The following is a 17,533-nucleotide window of genomic DNA, read 5'->3' as shown; positions in this document are numbered from 1 at the left end:
CTACATTCGTTCTGAGGAATTTCCTTGAAGTGGTTCTTCCAGAGTGGAATTCAATTGAACCCCATGGGTCTTTTGGCACCTTAATGCTTATCACAGCTTATTGGTGGTGCTAATGGAAAATAAAAATACCACAGCATCCTCCCTATAAGGGTCCTGGGCTCTAGGAGGAGTCAGCAGCACCAACCCCAAATACAGAGCCACATAGGGTATCATGGCTGAAGAATACTGTAATATTTTCTTTCCCAGGAGGAGACACTCTAAGCACCTTCCAGCATTTGAGCCACACTTCAAATAAGCTCTGTCCAGGTACAGAAAAAAACCAACAATATTTTATTTATAACCTTATTTTAGTTTTTTTTTTTAAACTACAAATTCTGGTTCTAGAGTCATTAAAAGATCATGGGATTTATAGATTCTGACATGTAAATTAATCTCTTGCTTATTTGCTTTTTTTTTTCTTTTTTCTTTTCTTTTCCACAGAATGATCCTCCCAGTAAATACAGAACAGGTCATTACATGAAAAATATAAGATCTTGCATTTCCCCACCCCCCTCTTTCTCTCTTATAAATCTATGTCTAATACTGCATTCCCCCATTGGAGTATTTCATAAGGGTATGAGAAGAAAAAAAAACAAAACAGAAGAGACAAAATAGACCGAATCTCACCACTAGAATTCACCATAAAAACCCCAAAAGTGTAACAGAATTCTTACAAAATTTCCTAGACCAGTTCTTTAGGGGAATTGAGATCTCCTATGAAAAATATGGCAAAGAGGGAGGGAGAGCAGTAGGGAAAGGGAAGGTAAATAAATGCAGCAAAACAGGTTCTGAGGAATACACATCATTTTGTCTGCTTTAGATCACAATAGAATTTTTAATAAATAAATTTCTTTTCTTTTTTGTTTTTTTTTGTAAAGACACTTTTTTTGAAACAGTAGATTTAGCCCAGTCATTTGTGTCATTTTTTTTAATAAACCGTCTGTTGTTTTTGTTTTTCTCTGTAACTTTTGTAAATGTTTTAGATTTGAGTCTCTTGTACATTGTCTTTCGAGTTCATTCGAATCAACAACGGTTCATGCACTGAACTGTGTATTGAGTTTATTGTGTTAACTGTTGTTGTGTGGTTGAAGGGAGATTTGTAAGAGTTATAGTGATTTAGGTGCTCATGTTCTATAGCAGGCATGGGCAAGTGGCTCTCTATGGGGGTGTCCCCCGTAATCTCATCATCCACGTTAATGATTTCAACAGTCCGTGTGGGGGCGTGATGGTTTTGCCGATGGTGCTGTTTCCTCATCTTGTAGAAGATGACCAGCATCACGGCGGCCATGAGAGTGATGGCCACAAAGCAACCAATGATGATCTTAGTGGTTTTCATCACCTCATCGATTCCCGGGATGCCATTGTTTATGTCGGTCACAGGGATGGTGAACGTTTTTTCTGTTGACCTTGTGCTCTGGGGCGTGAGAGAGGTGGTCACATTGGTGGTCTCCCAGTCAATGACTGGCGTGGGCCCCACATTGTTCTCTGTGGTTCGGGCCTCGTCCTGAGAAGGTTCCATAGTCTCTACGGTGACGGTGGAAAAATAGGAGAAGGGGGTAGTGGTTGCTGCGGTCACATTCAGGGTGGCTGAAGCTGTGGTGTTCCCAACAGAGTTACTCACCATGCATGTGTACATGCCTGTATCTTGTAGCGTGACATTAGTAAAATTTAACGTGCCATCACTGAGCACAGCAATCCGGACCTTGTATGCCCCGTGCGTCATGACCGTCCCATTGGGGGTGATCCAAGATACAGAGGTCAGCGAGGTGGACGCCCGGCATTTGAGCTCCGCCGCCATGCCCTCGGTGACGTTGAGATCCGTGGGCGGCTCAACGATCACGGGCGCATAGCAGGTAAAATAATTCTGGTCCAACTCCCCGATGTACCTGCCCTTCAGGTTGGCGGGGGTGTTACAGCGGGCACAGCATGCAGTATTGGAGGGCGCCATGTCCTTTATCCACCAGCTGAGCCACAGAATGTCACAGTTGCAGTTCCAAGGGTTGTGATGCAAGTGGATCCTCTCGAGGTGATGGAGGGGCGTGAAGAGATCATGAGGCAGTAAGGTCAGGTTGTTGTGGGCCAGGTTGATCTCGACCAGTGACTGAAGGTTATCGAACGCATTCCTTTCAATCACTTGGATCTGTGACTGGATCATCCACAGTTTCTGAAGGTGCATCAGACCCTGAAAAGAGCCTGGCCTGATGGCGGACAAATGGTTCCCAGAAAGATCCAGCTCATCCAGCTTGATGAGCGGCGTGAGGTTCGGGATATCCCGCAGATTGCACATGGCAAGGTTCAGATACCTCAAGTTGGAGAGGCCTTCAAAGGCCCCTTCCGAGATGTACGAAAGCCTCTTCAACTCTCCCAAGTCCAAGCGGCGCAAAGACGGGATTCGGTTAAAAGCATAAGAAGGGATGCTTTCGATGGGGTTGTTCCTCAGCCAGAGTTCCTTCAGTTTAGATAGGTATACAAAAGCCCCATTCGGGATGGTGGTCAACCGATTGTCAAAGAGCTCCAGAGTGTTGAGGTTCGCCAAACCATTGAAGGCCCCAATTTCAATGGTGCGGATGTGATTCCTGCTCAGCTGTAGGATCTCCAGGTGCCTCAGGTGCTTGAAGCTGTTCACCTTGATGATCTGAATCTGATTCTCGTGGAGGTTCAGCAGCCGTGTGTTGGTGGAGATGCCGTCAGGGACCTCTCTGAGATTCTTCCGCACGCAGATGACCTTACTGAACTGGTTACTGCAGGAACATACAGAAGGACAGGTTTGGGCCCTCACCAGACCAGCCACCACGAGGAGTTGGAGAGCCAGGAGCACCACAAGCAGGGGGTCAAATAGGGCCCTGTTAAACCTAGGACCTATCATTATCTGCTGTGGATGTAAGGTCATCTTGTTCAACATTCATAATTTATCTGGTGTTGGTCCTTCTGGAGTTCAAATAATCTGAAAAAAAAAAAAAGAAAATAAAAATGTTAAATATCAGGCAAATTTTCTTCCTGAGATATTGTCATTGGGAAAGGTTTTAAGGTCGGATCATCCATCCATTTTGAAAATCAAGAGAACAAATAACCAATTAGCCCAATGATTGTGTTATATACAATTTGGCACTTGAGGGGACATGAGCTCTGACCCAATGAGCATGGAGCAACAGCTCAAGTGACCAGGAGAGAAAAATACGGAGAAAAGGAAGGCAGTAGTGATTCTATACCTTGGCAACCACCTGAAAAAAAAAAAGAAAAATGTACCATTTATCAGAAGTATCCTAGTCTGGTCTTCAATATCTGGATCATTGGATTAGAGATCGAGAGCAAGGAGTTGGTTTTAGGTCATCTAGTCTAAACTCCTCATTTTATAAATAAGGAAATTAAGGACTTTGAAGGCAGAGGGAGTGGACTTTTTCAAGGCCACAGAGCTACTTTCAGAGCCAGAAAGTGGAACTCAAAATTCTCTGATCTCAAATCAATTCAATTTCAATGAAAGATAGTACTTACTAAATAGTCACTTTGTGCCAAGCACTGTGCTAGGCAATAGGGACACAAAGAAACATGAAAAAAAATTTTCTATTCTCAAGAAGCATCTTAGAAGAACATGAAGAAGGGAAACAAAAATGGTAAAAAGCCTCGATTTGAGGATAAATGGGGAAGTTTTGCTTGGAGAAGAGAAGGCTTAATTAAGAAATGAGAGCTGTATTCATGTGTGTATAAAAGACTCTATTTTTCTCCAGGAGAAGACTTTTCAAATAAGGAAATTGAAAAGAGACAAATTTGTGCTTGATGTCTGGAAAAGCTTCATTAAAATGAGAAGGCTTCCAAAGAGAATCAGGACCTCTGCGGGCATCAATGTTGCCACTGGAGGCAATGGATTCCTCCTCACTGGAGGTCATTAAGCAGATTAGATGAACATTTGTTGGGGATGCCATGGAGTAAAAATGGGACTGTTTATAGAGAGTTCCCTTGCAAATTTTGAAATTTTGTGGTCTTGAGAGACATTTTATTTTACCATTGGACAGACTGAACTCAAGGAGCACTTATTATTTTAGCATTTTCTATTTGAACCAACTATTAATCCCCTTAATTTTATTCTCATTAAAACAGCCTCTGTCTCACTGTCTGTTTGTCTCTCCTGGAGACTTCACCCACAAACACTGACAAGTTAATATTTAATAATAAAAGCAGCATGAGTTCGAAAGAAAAATTCCATTTAAAATCACTGTAGAAAATATAAAATATTTAGGACCCTATCTACCAAGACAAACACAGGAATTATATGAACACAACTATAAAACACTTTGAGCAAAATTAAAACTAGATCTAAATAATTGGATAAAAACATTAATTGCTTGTGGATAGGATAAGCTAATATAATAAAAATGGCCATCCTATCCAAATTAATCTATTTATTCAGTGTCATACCTATCAAACTATTATATAACTTTTTAAAAATAGAATTAGGAAAAAATTTAACAAAGTTCATGTGGAAGAACAAAATATCAAGAATATCAAGGGAAATAAAGAAAAAAAAACCTAAAGTATGGGGGCCTAACAGTACTAGATCTTAATAAAGCAGAGACAGAGGGGTAGACCAATGGAATAGACTAGGGGTAAATGACCTCAGCAAGCTAGTGTTCGATAAACCCCAAAGATCCCAGCTTTTGGGACAAGAACTCACTATTTGACAAGAACTGCTGTGGTTTAGTTTCAGTTTCTGTTTCAGTTTAGATCATCTTACACCCAATACCAAAATAAATTCAAAATGGATAAATCACTTAAAAATAGAGTCAAATCACAAATAAATTAGGTAAACATAGAATAGGTTACCTGACAGACCTGTGGGATCTGGGAAGGAATTTAAGACCAAGCAAGAGATAGAGAACATTACAAAATATAAATGAATAACTTTGATTACATCAAATTAAAAAGGTTTTCTACAAACAAAACCAATGCAACCAAAATTAGAAGGAAAGCAACAAACTGGGAAAAATATTTTTATAACAAAACTCTCTGACAAAGGTTTAATTCTCCAAATATAAAAGGAACTAAGTCAAATTTATAAATATTTAATAATAAAGCTTTCAATGATGTTTGTTTAATTATAACAACTGAAGAAAATTAGTAGATTACATGAAAAATCATAAGATCTTAGATGTAGAGTTAGAAGGGACCTTAGAGCCTATCTATTTGCAATGTCCTTTTAAAGATAATATAATGAACCACCATACAAGGAAATGACAGTCTGCATGCAAATTGAAGCATGACATTTTCCCCCTTTATTTCCTCCATAAGTTTTTTTTCTCAAATAAGCAATATGTGTTTTATTTTAAAACATGGTCAATATGGAAATATGTATTGCATGATATCACACATATAACCAATATCATATTATCTGCTCTTTTGGAAAGGGGAGAGAGCAGGGAGAGGGGAAAAACATGGAATGCAAAATGTCAGAAAATGACTAACAAATGTATCTATATGTAATTGGGGAAAAATAATAAAAATTATATAACTGGGGCTCAGAGGAGTTGTGACATGCACAAGGCCCCATAGGTGGTGCTCTTCTGATGTCAAATCAAGCATCATTTTCACTAAGGCAAACTGTCCACTGGTACCAATAATAGAAAAAAGGGAGTCCATAGGATTTGAGAATAAAGGATAATACATCCATTTACCCTCAGCTTTATTTCCACTTCTGGGAAATCTCTTCCAGGAAAAGAACTTCCCAAAATATTTCCCAAATAGGGTTTGGAATCAGAGGATAGAGTTTCAAATGCTACACCTGATGCATTAGTATTTGGCAACCCTGGGCAAGTAATTTATTCTTTCTGGGGCTCAGTCTGTACATCTGTAAAATGAGGCCGTTTAATTAAATGACCTCCAAGGTCCCTTCCAGCTTTCAGTCTATGCCCCTTTGAACTATGAACTTGTGATATGTCAGTAGACATCCCATTTCTATGTAGCTTGCTTTTTATTAGTATCTGTAAAGAGCTTTGCAAATCTTAAAGCCCATTTTATACTGAATAATTATAATATTCAAAGTTCTATTATCTAAGTACTATAAGTTTCAATAGCTTCCTATTATCTCTAGAACATTTGTAAACTCCTCTGCTTGGCATTTTAGGCTTTGAAAATCTAGGCCTAGCCTATTGTTCCAGAATGAGTGAACCTCACTTGTTTTCATCTGCTTTACATTTCAGTCCAATGAATTCTACATCTACTCTCTGGCGGTGTGTGGTAGATTCTCTTCTAGCTATGGAATACTATCCCTTCTTACCTTTATCTCTTGAAAGCCTTTTTCTAGGATGAGCTCAAGTGTTATATTCTTCAAGACATCTTTAGTGTCTCCTACTCCTACCCTCCCACCCCCCATAAAAATTCTTTTTGATTTTTAAAATGAATTTTGATAAATTAATTAAATAAATTTATTTCAAAAAAATAAAAAAAATGTATTGAATTTAAATGTATCTGGTTTAGTGGATGGAGAATCAGACTTAGAATTAGAATCCTTGTGATGACAAAGAACCTTGCTTGATATGCTGAGAACTGGAAAGTAGGAAGACCTGAGTACAAGACCTTGCTCCGATGACCATGGGCAAAATAATTTAACTTCTTAGTTCCCTCAAGACAAGTTTTCAAGTGAAAAGGCATAAAGCATGAATAGAGATCTGTAATGGTGGAAGGAATTTCCTCAACGTTAATTTCTGATAGCAATAAACCTTCAGTAGAGTACCCATGGTGTCTGTCTGTCCATCTTTATTGGTATTCTAGATCAGTGATTCCATTGGTTTCTTTTTTGTTACTTGTGTACATTTTGTTTCCATCTGTCTGTATTCTAGATCAGTGATTCCATTGGTATCTTTTTTGTTACTTGTGTACATTTTATATCCGCTAGTAGGATACATGCTCATAAAGAGATAGAAATCATTTTTGTCCTTCTTATCCCTATTGACTACTGTAAGACCTCATCAGTAATGAGTGTCTAAGAAATGTTTGTTGGGTTGGATTTAATTAAGTAACCCTATCCACTCTAGGAGGGCAGCTAGGTGATAGAGTAGATAGAGTGTTGGACCAGGAATCAAGAAGAGTAACATCTCTGATTTAAAATCTGACCTCAGACGATCATTAGTTGTGTGACCCTGAGAAAGTCACTAAACCCCGTTGGCCTCTGTTTCCTCATCTGTAAAATAAGCTGGAGAAGGAAATGGCAAACCACTCCAGTATCTCTGCCAAGAACACCCCAGACGGGGCTGAGAAGAGTTGGACACTCCTGAAACAACTGAACGATAACAACAACACACACACTTTCATCTTGGAAGGGCATGGAATGCTGGAAACAGAAGGGAACCATTTTTTTCTCACACCTCTCTGGCCATGAAATCACCAACCAAGATCAGAACACTGCAATTTTAAGTCACTTACTTTTTTTTTTCCCCTCCCATCTGGTAGCATGTTTATTCTCATCTTTATCCTTGTGATGACAAAGAACCTTGCTTGATATGCTGAGAGTTGGAAATAACAAATGACTATTTAAATCTGAGTCTGCATAGAGATCTGTTTATAAATAATAATCTCATAGCAGCAGGGCTAGTGTTGATCATCACTGCCCTAATGATGAGGCTGTAAGACTGACCAAGTGCCAACAACATGGCTGGCATTCTTCAGATAGTCTATTCCTTCCAGTCCCTTCCCAGGGTCAATGTCGCCAATGGTTGCATGTCCTTATTCATGTATGTGTGTCTGTATACATGTCTCTATCCATTCAGCTTCAAGGCAGACAAGGAGGAATGGACTGTCTGGGTTTCCGCATCATCATTCCTTTCCATATTTTCTCCCTGTCGAGCCCCAGTGCCCTGCCTCCCCTGTGACTTCTCCTTCCTTCCTTTCCATTCTTAGGTTCATTTTCTATCTACAGCTTTACTGCAAGGTCTCTCCGGAGTAGCGATTAATGAAATTCCCTATAAATCAGCCATAAGTGAAGTCTTATGAATTACAGCTGGCTCAGAGCACATTTATAACATAGAGCAACTGAATGCATAATGAATGGATCGACTGAAGCAAACTATCCACCCAGACAGGTTCCCCACTTTAAGTTCCAAATGGTTTCATTTGGCATCAAAATGCCACGTTACAATATATGAGTATATAAAAATTTATTTCTCACATCAAAGTGAAATCCATTTAAATATATTCAATCTTCAAAATGATATTGTCAGACAATGTATACTTATGAATTTATTTTGGGAGATTTTATATTTAACGGCTCCTAGACTTAAAGCCTCTTCCCAAAGGATGTCCTGTTTTCCTCAATACAGTTTTCTCTTTTCTTTGTCTATCAGTGATTCTGGGACACTGATAAATGGCACAAAGACTGAAGCATAAAGAGTCACTAACGAAATGCATTACTATTTGGTATTATTTCACAATTTCCTATTCATCCTGTATATATAGCTTGCTTTCTACAGGCATTCTTCCATACTACAAGGAGTTAGTGGGGTGATGCCTCTGTGAACTAGAAAATCCACATAAAATGTTTTGCCTTTTTCATTCTTTTAGCAAACTTGAACTTTTTACTTATTTTAACTAAAAAAATAAATTGTGCATATTTATGATATAAGATAAAATACATTGATACTATACAATGCTATACATATATTTTTATGCATTTCTGGGCTTCTGAATGTTTTCTGGGCTGTCTGCTTGCCTGCATGTGTAGTCTGGGCCTTACTCAAAACTCCCCCCAAGTTGCCATTTAATTTCTTCCGTTGATTCATGATACATCAAAACCATAAAGGGGAAAGGCACCATGTAGAAGGAATAACTGCATATATTTATTTGCATGTTGCCTTCCTCATTAGATTGTAAATTCCTTGAATAAAGGGATTTTTTTTTGTTTCTTTTTGTATCCTTAACACAGGACAATTGTTGGAACATAGTAGGTTCATAATAAATATTGATTGATGGATTGATTGAAAAGGTGATATGGTTGTAGCTCCAAGAAATCTAGGTTTGAAGTTGGGAAGGCTGTAGATCAAGTTACTCCCCTAAAATTTATTAGATAGCTGCTGTGGGGTTATCACTTAAATGCATGCTTCACTAACAACATCCTAGAATTTGCCTTGCATACAAACAGGTGGTGGGTATGGATGGAAAAGATTGAATTAATGAAATAACTCGGTTGTTTTGTAATTAATTTGGGAACCCAAACTTCTATGTCCAACTGTCCATTGGACATCTTGAACTGGATGCTTCATAGATAGTTTAAACTCAATATGCACAAATGTTTATATGCATCCCCATACTTTTCCTTTCTAGACCCATGATTCAGATGATAAAAGAACTTGTACATATTGGCAACTGTTTTGCAACATAAACCATTATTACTGCTTAAAGTTATACTAAGACTTTTGGGACATCTTGTCTTAGAGAGTTGTCAAGAGCCATTGTATAGTTCAGTGACTTTGCCAAAAAACATTGTATAGTTCAATGACTTTGCCAAAAAAACGAATATTGAAGATATCTATCAGTCTGTCTGTCTGTCTGTCTGTCTGACTCTCCCCCTCTCCCTCTCTGTCTTTCATTCTGTCTATCCCTCTGTCTTTCTATTTGCCTGTCTATCCATCCATCAATCCACCCATCTTTATCTATCTATCTATCTATCCATCCATCCATCCAAACAAATAAGAAATAAAATGAATAGAATCTAAGTACAATAATTTATATACAACATAGCAGAAATAATCTCGAAATTTCTAAGAACTCTGATAAACACAATGACCACCATGATTTCATAGGACCAATGATAAAACAAACATTATACCTCTTCTAATTGGGGATTAGTTACTGGATGCAAGATGAAGTATGAAGTTTGTGTGTGTGTGTATGTTTAACATAGCAAATATGGGAATTCGTTTGCTTGACTACAAACATTCTATTACAAGGCATTTTCTTTCTTTGTTTCTCTCTCTTTGTCTCCTTTGTCTCTCTGTCTATATGTGTCTTTTTCTCTGAATTAAGGGGGAGAGAAAATATATTTCTGTTGATTTAAAAACAATCTTTAAAGTGGAGTTCTTTTGAGGGGGGTGCTTTGGGTGTGAAATGTTGCAAATACTTCCAGATGAGATTCTTGTTTGTTAGTTTTGCTTGTTTTACTTTGTTACAAGGAGAAATCTCCCAGAGGTGGGAGCAATTTGGAAATATTTGTATTGTTCAAACAAAACATTTTCATGAGGCTTTTTTTTCCTTCCTTCCTTCCTTCCTTCCTTCCTTCCTTCCTTCCTTCCTTCCTTCCTTCTTTCCTTCCTTCCTTCCTTCCTCCCTCCCTCTCTCCTTTTCTTCCTTCCTCCTCCTTCTCTCTCTCTCTCTCTCTCTCTCTCTCTCTCTCTCTCTCTCTCTCTCTCTCTCTCTCTCTCTCTCTCTCTCTCTCTCTCTCTCTCTCTCTCCCTTCCTTCCTTCCTTCCTTCCTTTCAGTAGGGAGTGGGGCAAAAAAGCAAACAAGTTGCCAGGATTATCCCCAGGAGCCTTATTCTCAATCTGAAATCTCTTAGTAGCACAATTTAGTAAACATCCACACAGCATGTATGGATACTTTCCTTAAAAAATAGCCAAGAGCTTTGTTTCCTCTAATATTTGATTAAGGATTATATCAATTTGATTTTGAGAAAACTGCTTTTCTTTTCTATGGCATCCTGAAAGAGATCTTGCAAGGTTTTCTATGACAATTCACAGAAAGGATCTACAATTCTTCCTTAAAAAGGTGAACCACACCCTGTCTGTGGTTACATTTGGAGGGAGGGGAAGAAGCAATTTAATACAATTAAATTCAATAACCTTTTGCTAAATACTTACTATAAGCCTTGTAACATGCTGTGTTTGAATTATTAAATACCCAAACTAAACAGATGGGAGGGTGGGGGGAGCAGGCCATGAACAATAACAATTATGTATAAAATACTTGCTATGTATATTTAAAATAATGGTTTGGGGAACAGCTGGTTATGTGCCAGTTCCTGAGACTGGGGGCCCTGGGTTCAAATGTGGACACATTTCTGGACAAGTCATTTCCCTTCCAATGTCTAACTTTTATCCCTCTTCTGTCTTGGAATCAATACGCAGTATTGATTCTAAGATGGAAGGTTGGGTTTTTTTTTTTTAAATGATGGGTAGGTGATGCTTAACAGATTAATGTGATTGCATCCCTTAGAATGTAAGCTCATTGAGGGCAGGGACTGATACCCAGCTCCTAGCCTATTGCCTCATTCATAATAGTTGTTTAATACATGACTTATTTATTAATTGATTAATTAATAAGAGGTCTCATAGGACTTAAGATGATAGTAGAAGGAAGTTGTCAAAGCCAAAACTTCTTAGGGAAATAGAATATTGAAGACAATCCCTAATTCTTCCAGTCACAATCCATGGGAATACAAAATTATGGAATGAATTGGGAAAACATAAAATAAATACAATTCCACTTTATAAACAGAAAGTCAGATCCATAGGATCTAAAAAAACTTGCTCTGAAATGCAGCCACAACTTGGCTGGGCTAAAAATAAAATTAATTTGTTTTTCTTGCTGTTTGCCTTCACATCATGCGTCAAAAATAAGTATACCTCGTGGAGGGCTCTAGAGCTGCCTGCTTCCTTTTGATCAGAGTCGCTTTTCCAGGTTGATTATTTATGAAGTTATGAAATATACATGGCCAACTTGTTTCCTGAATTAAAGGGTGGAGTTGGGGGTTTTCTGGGTCTGTGCTTGTATTTGATACTGGGTGCTCTGACACCTTGGCATCTCAAGAATCCTAGCTCCCTTCAAAGCTCAGCTCAAGTGTTTTCCCTCTTCAAGAATCCTTTTCTGACATCCTCCAATGGTTAATTCCTTCAAACTCTAATAAGGAATTTTACCTGAACTGCATATATATATATATATATATATATATATATATATATACATATATATATATATATATTGTATTGGCTTAGACACTTCTTAGTGGTGTGACTGAGCAAATCACCAAATCTCTATTTGCCTTGAATTCACTAAAGAAGGAAACTGTAAACCGTATCAGTATCTTTGCATCTTTGCCAAGGAAACCTCATGGACAGTCCTGGCTGGCATGCTATGGTACACAGTGTTACAAAGGGTTGGATATGATTGAAATGATTAAAAAACAAAAACTTCTGAGCACATGTTCTCTGTGTCATAGACTGTTAACTCTTTGAGGACTGGAATTCAATTTTTTTTTGGTCTTTATGTCCTTAGGACCTCAGCGTAATGATTGGCACATAACAGATGCCTAGTAAATACTTGATTGGTTGGCTGGCTATGTGAAGATGGAATTAACTCTCTCCTGTCCATTTTTAGATTTAATAACCAAAAACATATACATCCCACTTATCCTTAAATATGGGGAGGCCTGTGACCCATGTGTGCTATATTGGGTGACAAATCAGAAACCCACTGACTGTCCTCTGGGCATTCTGAAGCAAAGCTATAGCTTCAATTGATCCATGTAAAGTGGATGGAAGGCACAGGAAGTGATGAAAGAAATGGTCTTTAAAAGTTGTAAGAACTTCCTGTGACCAGCTCTTTCACCTTCAAACTTGACCCTGGAGGATCTCTGGCTGGGGACCTTGAACTACTCTTTAATTTTCCCTTAGAACTACCGCATGATTAAGTGAAAAAGACTCCCTTACCTGACTTTTGTGGAGGTACTACCTCTGGAGAGGCCCCTCATCTTGGAGGAGGCTTTGTGGCTAAAACCATTGTTTAATTTCCCTCTGGTACCCCTTTGCTGGGGCCTCTGAAGCCCTGCCTGGTTCAGATCAGGCTGGAATAAATATCTACTCTCTCTCAATTCCTTACTTTCACTCTTTCCCTCTATTTTATAAAAAAATTGCTATAAAGTCATTCTGACTTGAATAATAATTTCTGGTGACCACATTTTTACATATTTAACCCAACCCTTAAATTTTTAACCCTTACAGCTAGCATCAGATGTGTCTTGGAGCTGATCATTAAATTTTCAGTATGAGTGCTTAAACCTCAGAAATCAGAAAAAGCAGCAAATTAGGACTTGATTGTGTTACTGATTATCTAGTCTTAAGAAAGTGATTGAGAAAATGTTAATAATGGAGACACAAATTTAATTAATTTAATTTTAATTCAATTAATTAAAATAAATTAAATTAAATTAAAATTTAATCAGCAAATATAAATGTACATATATACATATATGGGTATGCACACGTATTTTGGAGAGCTGATTTTATTGCTCACTTGAAACTGGTTCCATCCATTCATTCTTTCATGACCAACTCCTAGTAGGTAGGCATGAACAAAATGGAAAATTGCTTATAATACCCTATTTCATATGCCTTGCTGAATCTTTTATATGAAAAATCTTGAGATGAAAAGAAGATAGTTGAAGACCAGAAATGGAAAGGTTGTTGTACATATCCCTGTGCATCTGGATGGCTCATCAGACAAAGTGCTAGGAGTCTAGAACACCTGAGTTGAAATTGGGCTTCATATACTTACTAGCTGAATGGCTTTGGGCCAATCATTTAACTCCTGCCTGATTCATTTTTCTCACTTGTAGAATAAGAATAATAGACTCCCCCTCTCAGAGTTGCTGTGAGATAAAATAAGATAATATTTGTAAAGTACTCACTACCTATGTACCCTGCCATATAGAATGAGATGAATATGTTTAGTTCCTCTCTTCCATCCCCTTCCTTTCTTCATTCCTTCCTACCTATCAGTAGTGATTCCTTTGCTAAAGATTTTATGGAAACTCCCTTCTCCCCTTTAAAAAATGCAGCTAATCATCTATTTATCTTCCAAATTGATGTTCTACCTTTGCCTTTTTCCCGTGTGTGTGTGTATGTGTGTGTGTGTGTGTGTGTGTGTGTGTGTGTGTGTGTGTGTGTGTGTGTGTGTATTTGAGGACAAGACATTATTTTGCCTACTTCATTGATTGGCACAAGTTAAATACTTCATATGTGAATTCTCAAGTAAAATGAGACTTACTCTAACAATGTATGGGAACTTTTGACAAAATCACCTGGGAAATTTTCTTTGGATTTGTTCCTTCATCTATATTTAAGTCTTCATCAGAAAGCAGATTGATATCTATGATTCATCTAAAATCTTAGATTTGGAAGATACTTTGAAGTCATCTGGTCTAAGTTCTCCCCAAAAAATGAACTCCAACTCCCTCAATAACATTCAGAACTACTTGTCATTCATCTCTCATTTTCATGTCCCCAATGGCAGGGTACCCATGCCAGACCCATCCCATAATGTCATAGGGTTCACCATTTTATTTTTGTATATTTCCAATCCTTGATGAGTAGGTAGTCTAGTATACAAGATTCTTGGACATGAAGCCCCAAGTTCAAAACTTGACTTCTACTCTAGTCCTTCTGCTATCTGCCTCATCTTAATATAAATGAAGACAATAATTGTATCTTATTTCATAGAGTTGTGTGGATCAAATGAGGTAAATGAATATCTATACAAATTGTAATGCAGTATATAAATAATACTAATAACAATGTTACTTTGTATTTGGGATTTTTTTAATAACTCTGTATATTATCTAAGTGTAGCTATTATTCTGTTAAGATATTTTCTCCTTATATGGGGCTAAATTAAACTTTCTTACAGCTTCCATATACCACCTTTTTGGTCCTGCTTCAGGTTCTAAGAAGAATAATATCATGCTCCTCCCATCTGACAACCGTTCAAATATTTGAATGCAACTGTTAGGTTCTCCAACTGATTCTCCTCATGACCTGTTTTCCCTTATCACCTCAGGTTCCTTCCTCTGAATATATCTGGATTTCCACCTTCTGCATAAGCTCCAGGTTGTCCTTACTAAATACCTTATGTGTCATCAGTTAGCACTGACCTCTAAGCTGATATTTTAGTACTTAATCAATCCAAAAGCAATTTATTAAGTGCTTACTGTATGTAAAAGAAAGATATCCTCAACTGCTACTGATAGGAACAATATTACTGAAAAATACAATGAAAAAGAATTGGTCTCTGGTCAAAAAATGGAAATAATCAATTGAATATTGGTGTTCATCCCATCTTTTCTTAGGTAAAGGTTCTGTAACATATACAAGGAGAAGAAAGAGTTGGGTTGACTTCAAAAACTGAAAACAATGTTTCACAAATGAGATCTGAAATTCTCCCAGAAATATAAATCATTTTCATATTGATATTTATTGGTAAAATATGATCAAGAGTCATGGAACAGTAAAGTCTCTGAAGAATTAGAAATGATCAACACCCAGAGCATAATGGAAAAGCAAATGGTGGGTATGATCAGTTTTCAACATATAAGAAATAAAAAGGTAGAAAGAAGAATGGAGTAAAGAATGTCATCAATAAATATATTAATAATAATAAATACACTACTACTACTATTAATGGCGATAAATGGTTAGCATTTTAAAAATTATCTCATTTTATCATCACCATTCTGGGAGACTGCTATTATCATTATCCTCATTTGATAGGTTGGGAAACTGAGGCACAATGAAATTAATTGACTTGTCCAAGGTCACAAAGCTCTTAAGTACATAAGGCAAGTGTTTGAACTCATATCTTCCTATTCTAAGCACTATATATATGACAGTATGTAGCCATATAGTGAAAATGAGGGTCCAAGAAAGCAGTCTCTCATATTGTGGCAATGAGGAAGGCTTCTATCAATTGAAAATGAAGACAGTGACTATTATCACTTCTACCTTTGTGTTCTTGTTACTTAGCATAATCATTGACATACATCAAGCAACTAGGTGGTCCAGTGGATAGAGTACTGGGCCTAGAGTCAGGTAGACTCATCTTCCCAAGTTCAAACCCAGCCTCAGGCACTTACTAGATGTATGACCCTGGGCAAGTCACTTAACCCTATTTGTGTCCAATTTCTCATCTATAAAATGGGCTGGAGAAAGAAATGTCAAAGAAATTCCAGTATCTCTCTAAGAAAACCCAAATGGGGTCACAGGGACCAACATGATTGAAATGACTAAACAATATCTGATCATATCCTTACTGTAATAACTGCATGAAATAATTCTTATGAAATTCTGAAATGCACATTTCCATGAAAATAAAAGTAGTATATAGTATAAAGGAATTGATAAGTGAAAAAACATTAAACAACCATAACAACAATCCATAAACACTTAATAAATGCTTATTATTAGTTGATTGAGAAGGACCTGGATCAGAATTGAATCAGAGGGATGTCTTGCAATCTGCATCACTGGAGAGAACTGCTCCATCACAGAAAGCACATATCATTGTGATGGAATACTACTGTGCCATAAGAAATGGCAAGTAGATTTTTAAAAAAATAGAAAGATGTAAATGAATTATGAAGAGTGAAAGCAACAGTCAAGAGAATATCATATAGAGCAACAGAAATATCATCTGAAGAATGATTTGTTATTGTCCTCTTCCAGAGAAAGAACTGATCAAAAGAAATAAGCAAGAAATAGTTTTTATATATACGTATATCCTTTTGTCAAATGGTGTCTTCTTTAATGGAATGAGGAGGGAGAGGGTTACCTGGGTATTTTAATGCAACAGACAGATTAATTTTTAAACATAAAGAAAAGAAAAAGAAAGACATCCCTGGAACCTACCAAAACTAACTTTATTAAATTCTCTCATATTTTGTCTATTTCTCGATTAACATCATCCTAACTTACCAGAATAACATAAATATGAATTATTAAAGATTTAGACAGTATTGAAAGAACCTTGAGAGACTTGAGTATTGAAGGGCAAAATGTTGATTTGGGGAATGATACCAGGGAGCAACTGGAATTTGGCAGAAGCTAAGAATGTAAGTTAATATACATATATGCATACAGGCAGAAATGCACATGCAGATATGTACACACATGCAGATATGTATACATGCATACATATACATGTATCTTCACATCTCTAGGCATGTGCAGAATACAAACTGGACATGTAATTTGGCAATTCAGGATGTACAATGAGGCTATTCTCTCTAATCTTTGAGTCTGACAAAGGGGAGAAAAAAGTCCAGGTACGTAAGCCTGAATATCTCAAATGAGGTATTATCAGGCATTCAGAATATGCAAAATCATCTTCTTCCTTGCTGCATTATCCCATCTTCCGCTGATAATCATGCTTATTTATTTATTTTTGACTTTGGGCCCTTATATCTCTCACCTACTCTTACCTCTAAGGGTTAAAGAAAGGATACATTACTAAGGAGCAGTTAAGTGGCTCAGTGGATAGAGTGCAAAGCCTGGAGATGGGAAATTCCAGGTTCAAATCTGGCCTCAGACACTTCCTAGATGACCCTGGAAAAGCCATTTAATTCCAATTGCCTATCCACTTTTCTGCCTTTTTGATTTGACGTGTTGATTATCAATTGATGAATTGATAGTGTCTATTCTGAAACAGAAGGTAAGGGTTAAAAAAAATTTTAATTTTTTTTTTAAG

The 17,533-nt window shown here is 37.2% G+C and overlaps 1 protein-coding gene across 10 annotated transcripts in view; it reads right to left on the bottom strand.

Moving 5' to 3' along the window:
* Positions 1 to 307: 307 nt before the first annotated feature.
* LRRC4C (leucine rich repeat containing 4C) overlaps positions 308 to 17,533 on the bottom strand; it is a 1,396,296-nt gene continuing 1,379,070 nt past the window's right edge. For all 10 annotated transcript variants that reach the window (XM_056801924.1, XM_056801923.1, XM_056801930.1 and 7 more), the window contains one exon: positions 308 to 2,983. In XM_056801924.1, the coding sequence (XP_056657902.1) occupies positions 1,019 to 2,941 (1,923 nt within the window). In that variant the 5' untranslated portion in view covers positions 2,942 to 2,983 and the 3' untranslated portion in view covers positions 308 to 1,018. The remainder of the gene's footprint in view (positions 2,984 to 17,533) is intronic.

Source organism: Monodelphis domestica, chromosome 6 (assembly GCF_027887165.1).
Source record: "Monodelphis domestica isolate mMonDom1 chromosome 6, mMonDom1.pri, whole genome shotgun sequence".
NCBI lineage: Eukaryota > Metazoa > Chordata > Mammalia > Didelphimorphia > Didelphidae > Monodelphis > Monodelphis domestica.
This window is presented reverse-complemented; position numbering and strand designations above follow the sequence as displayed.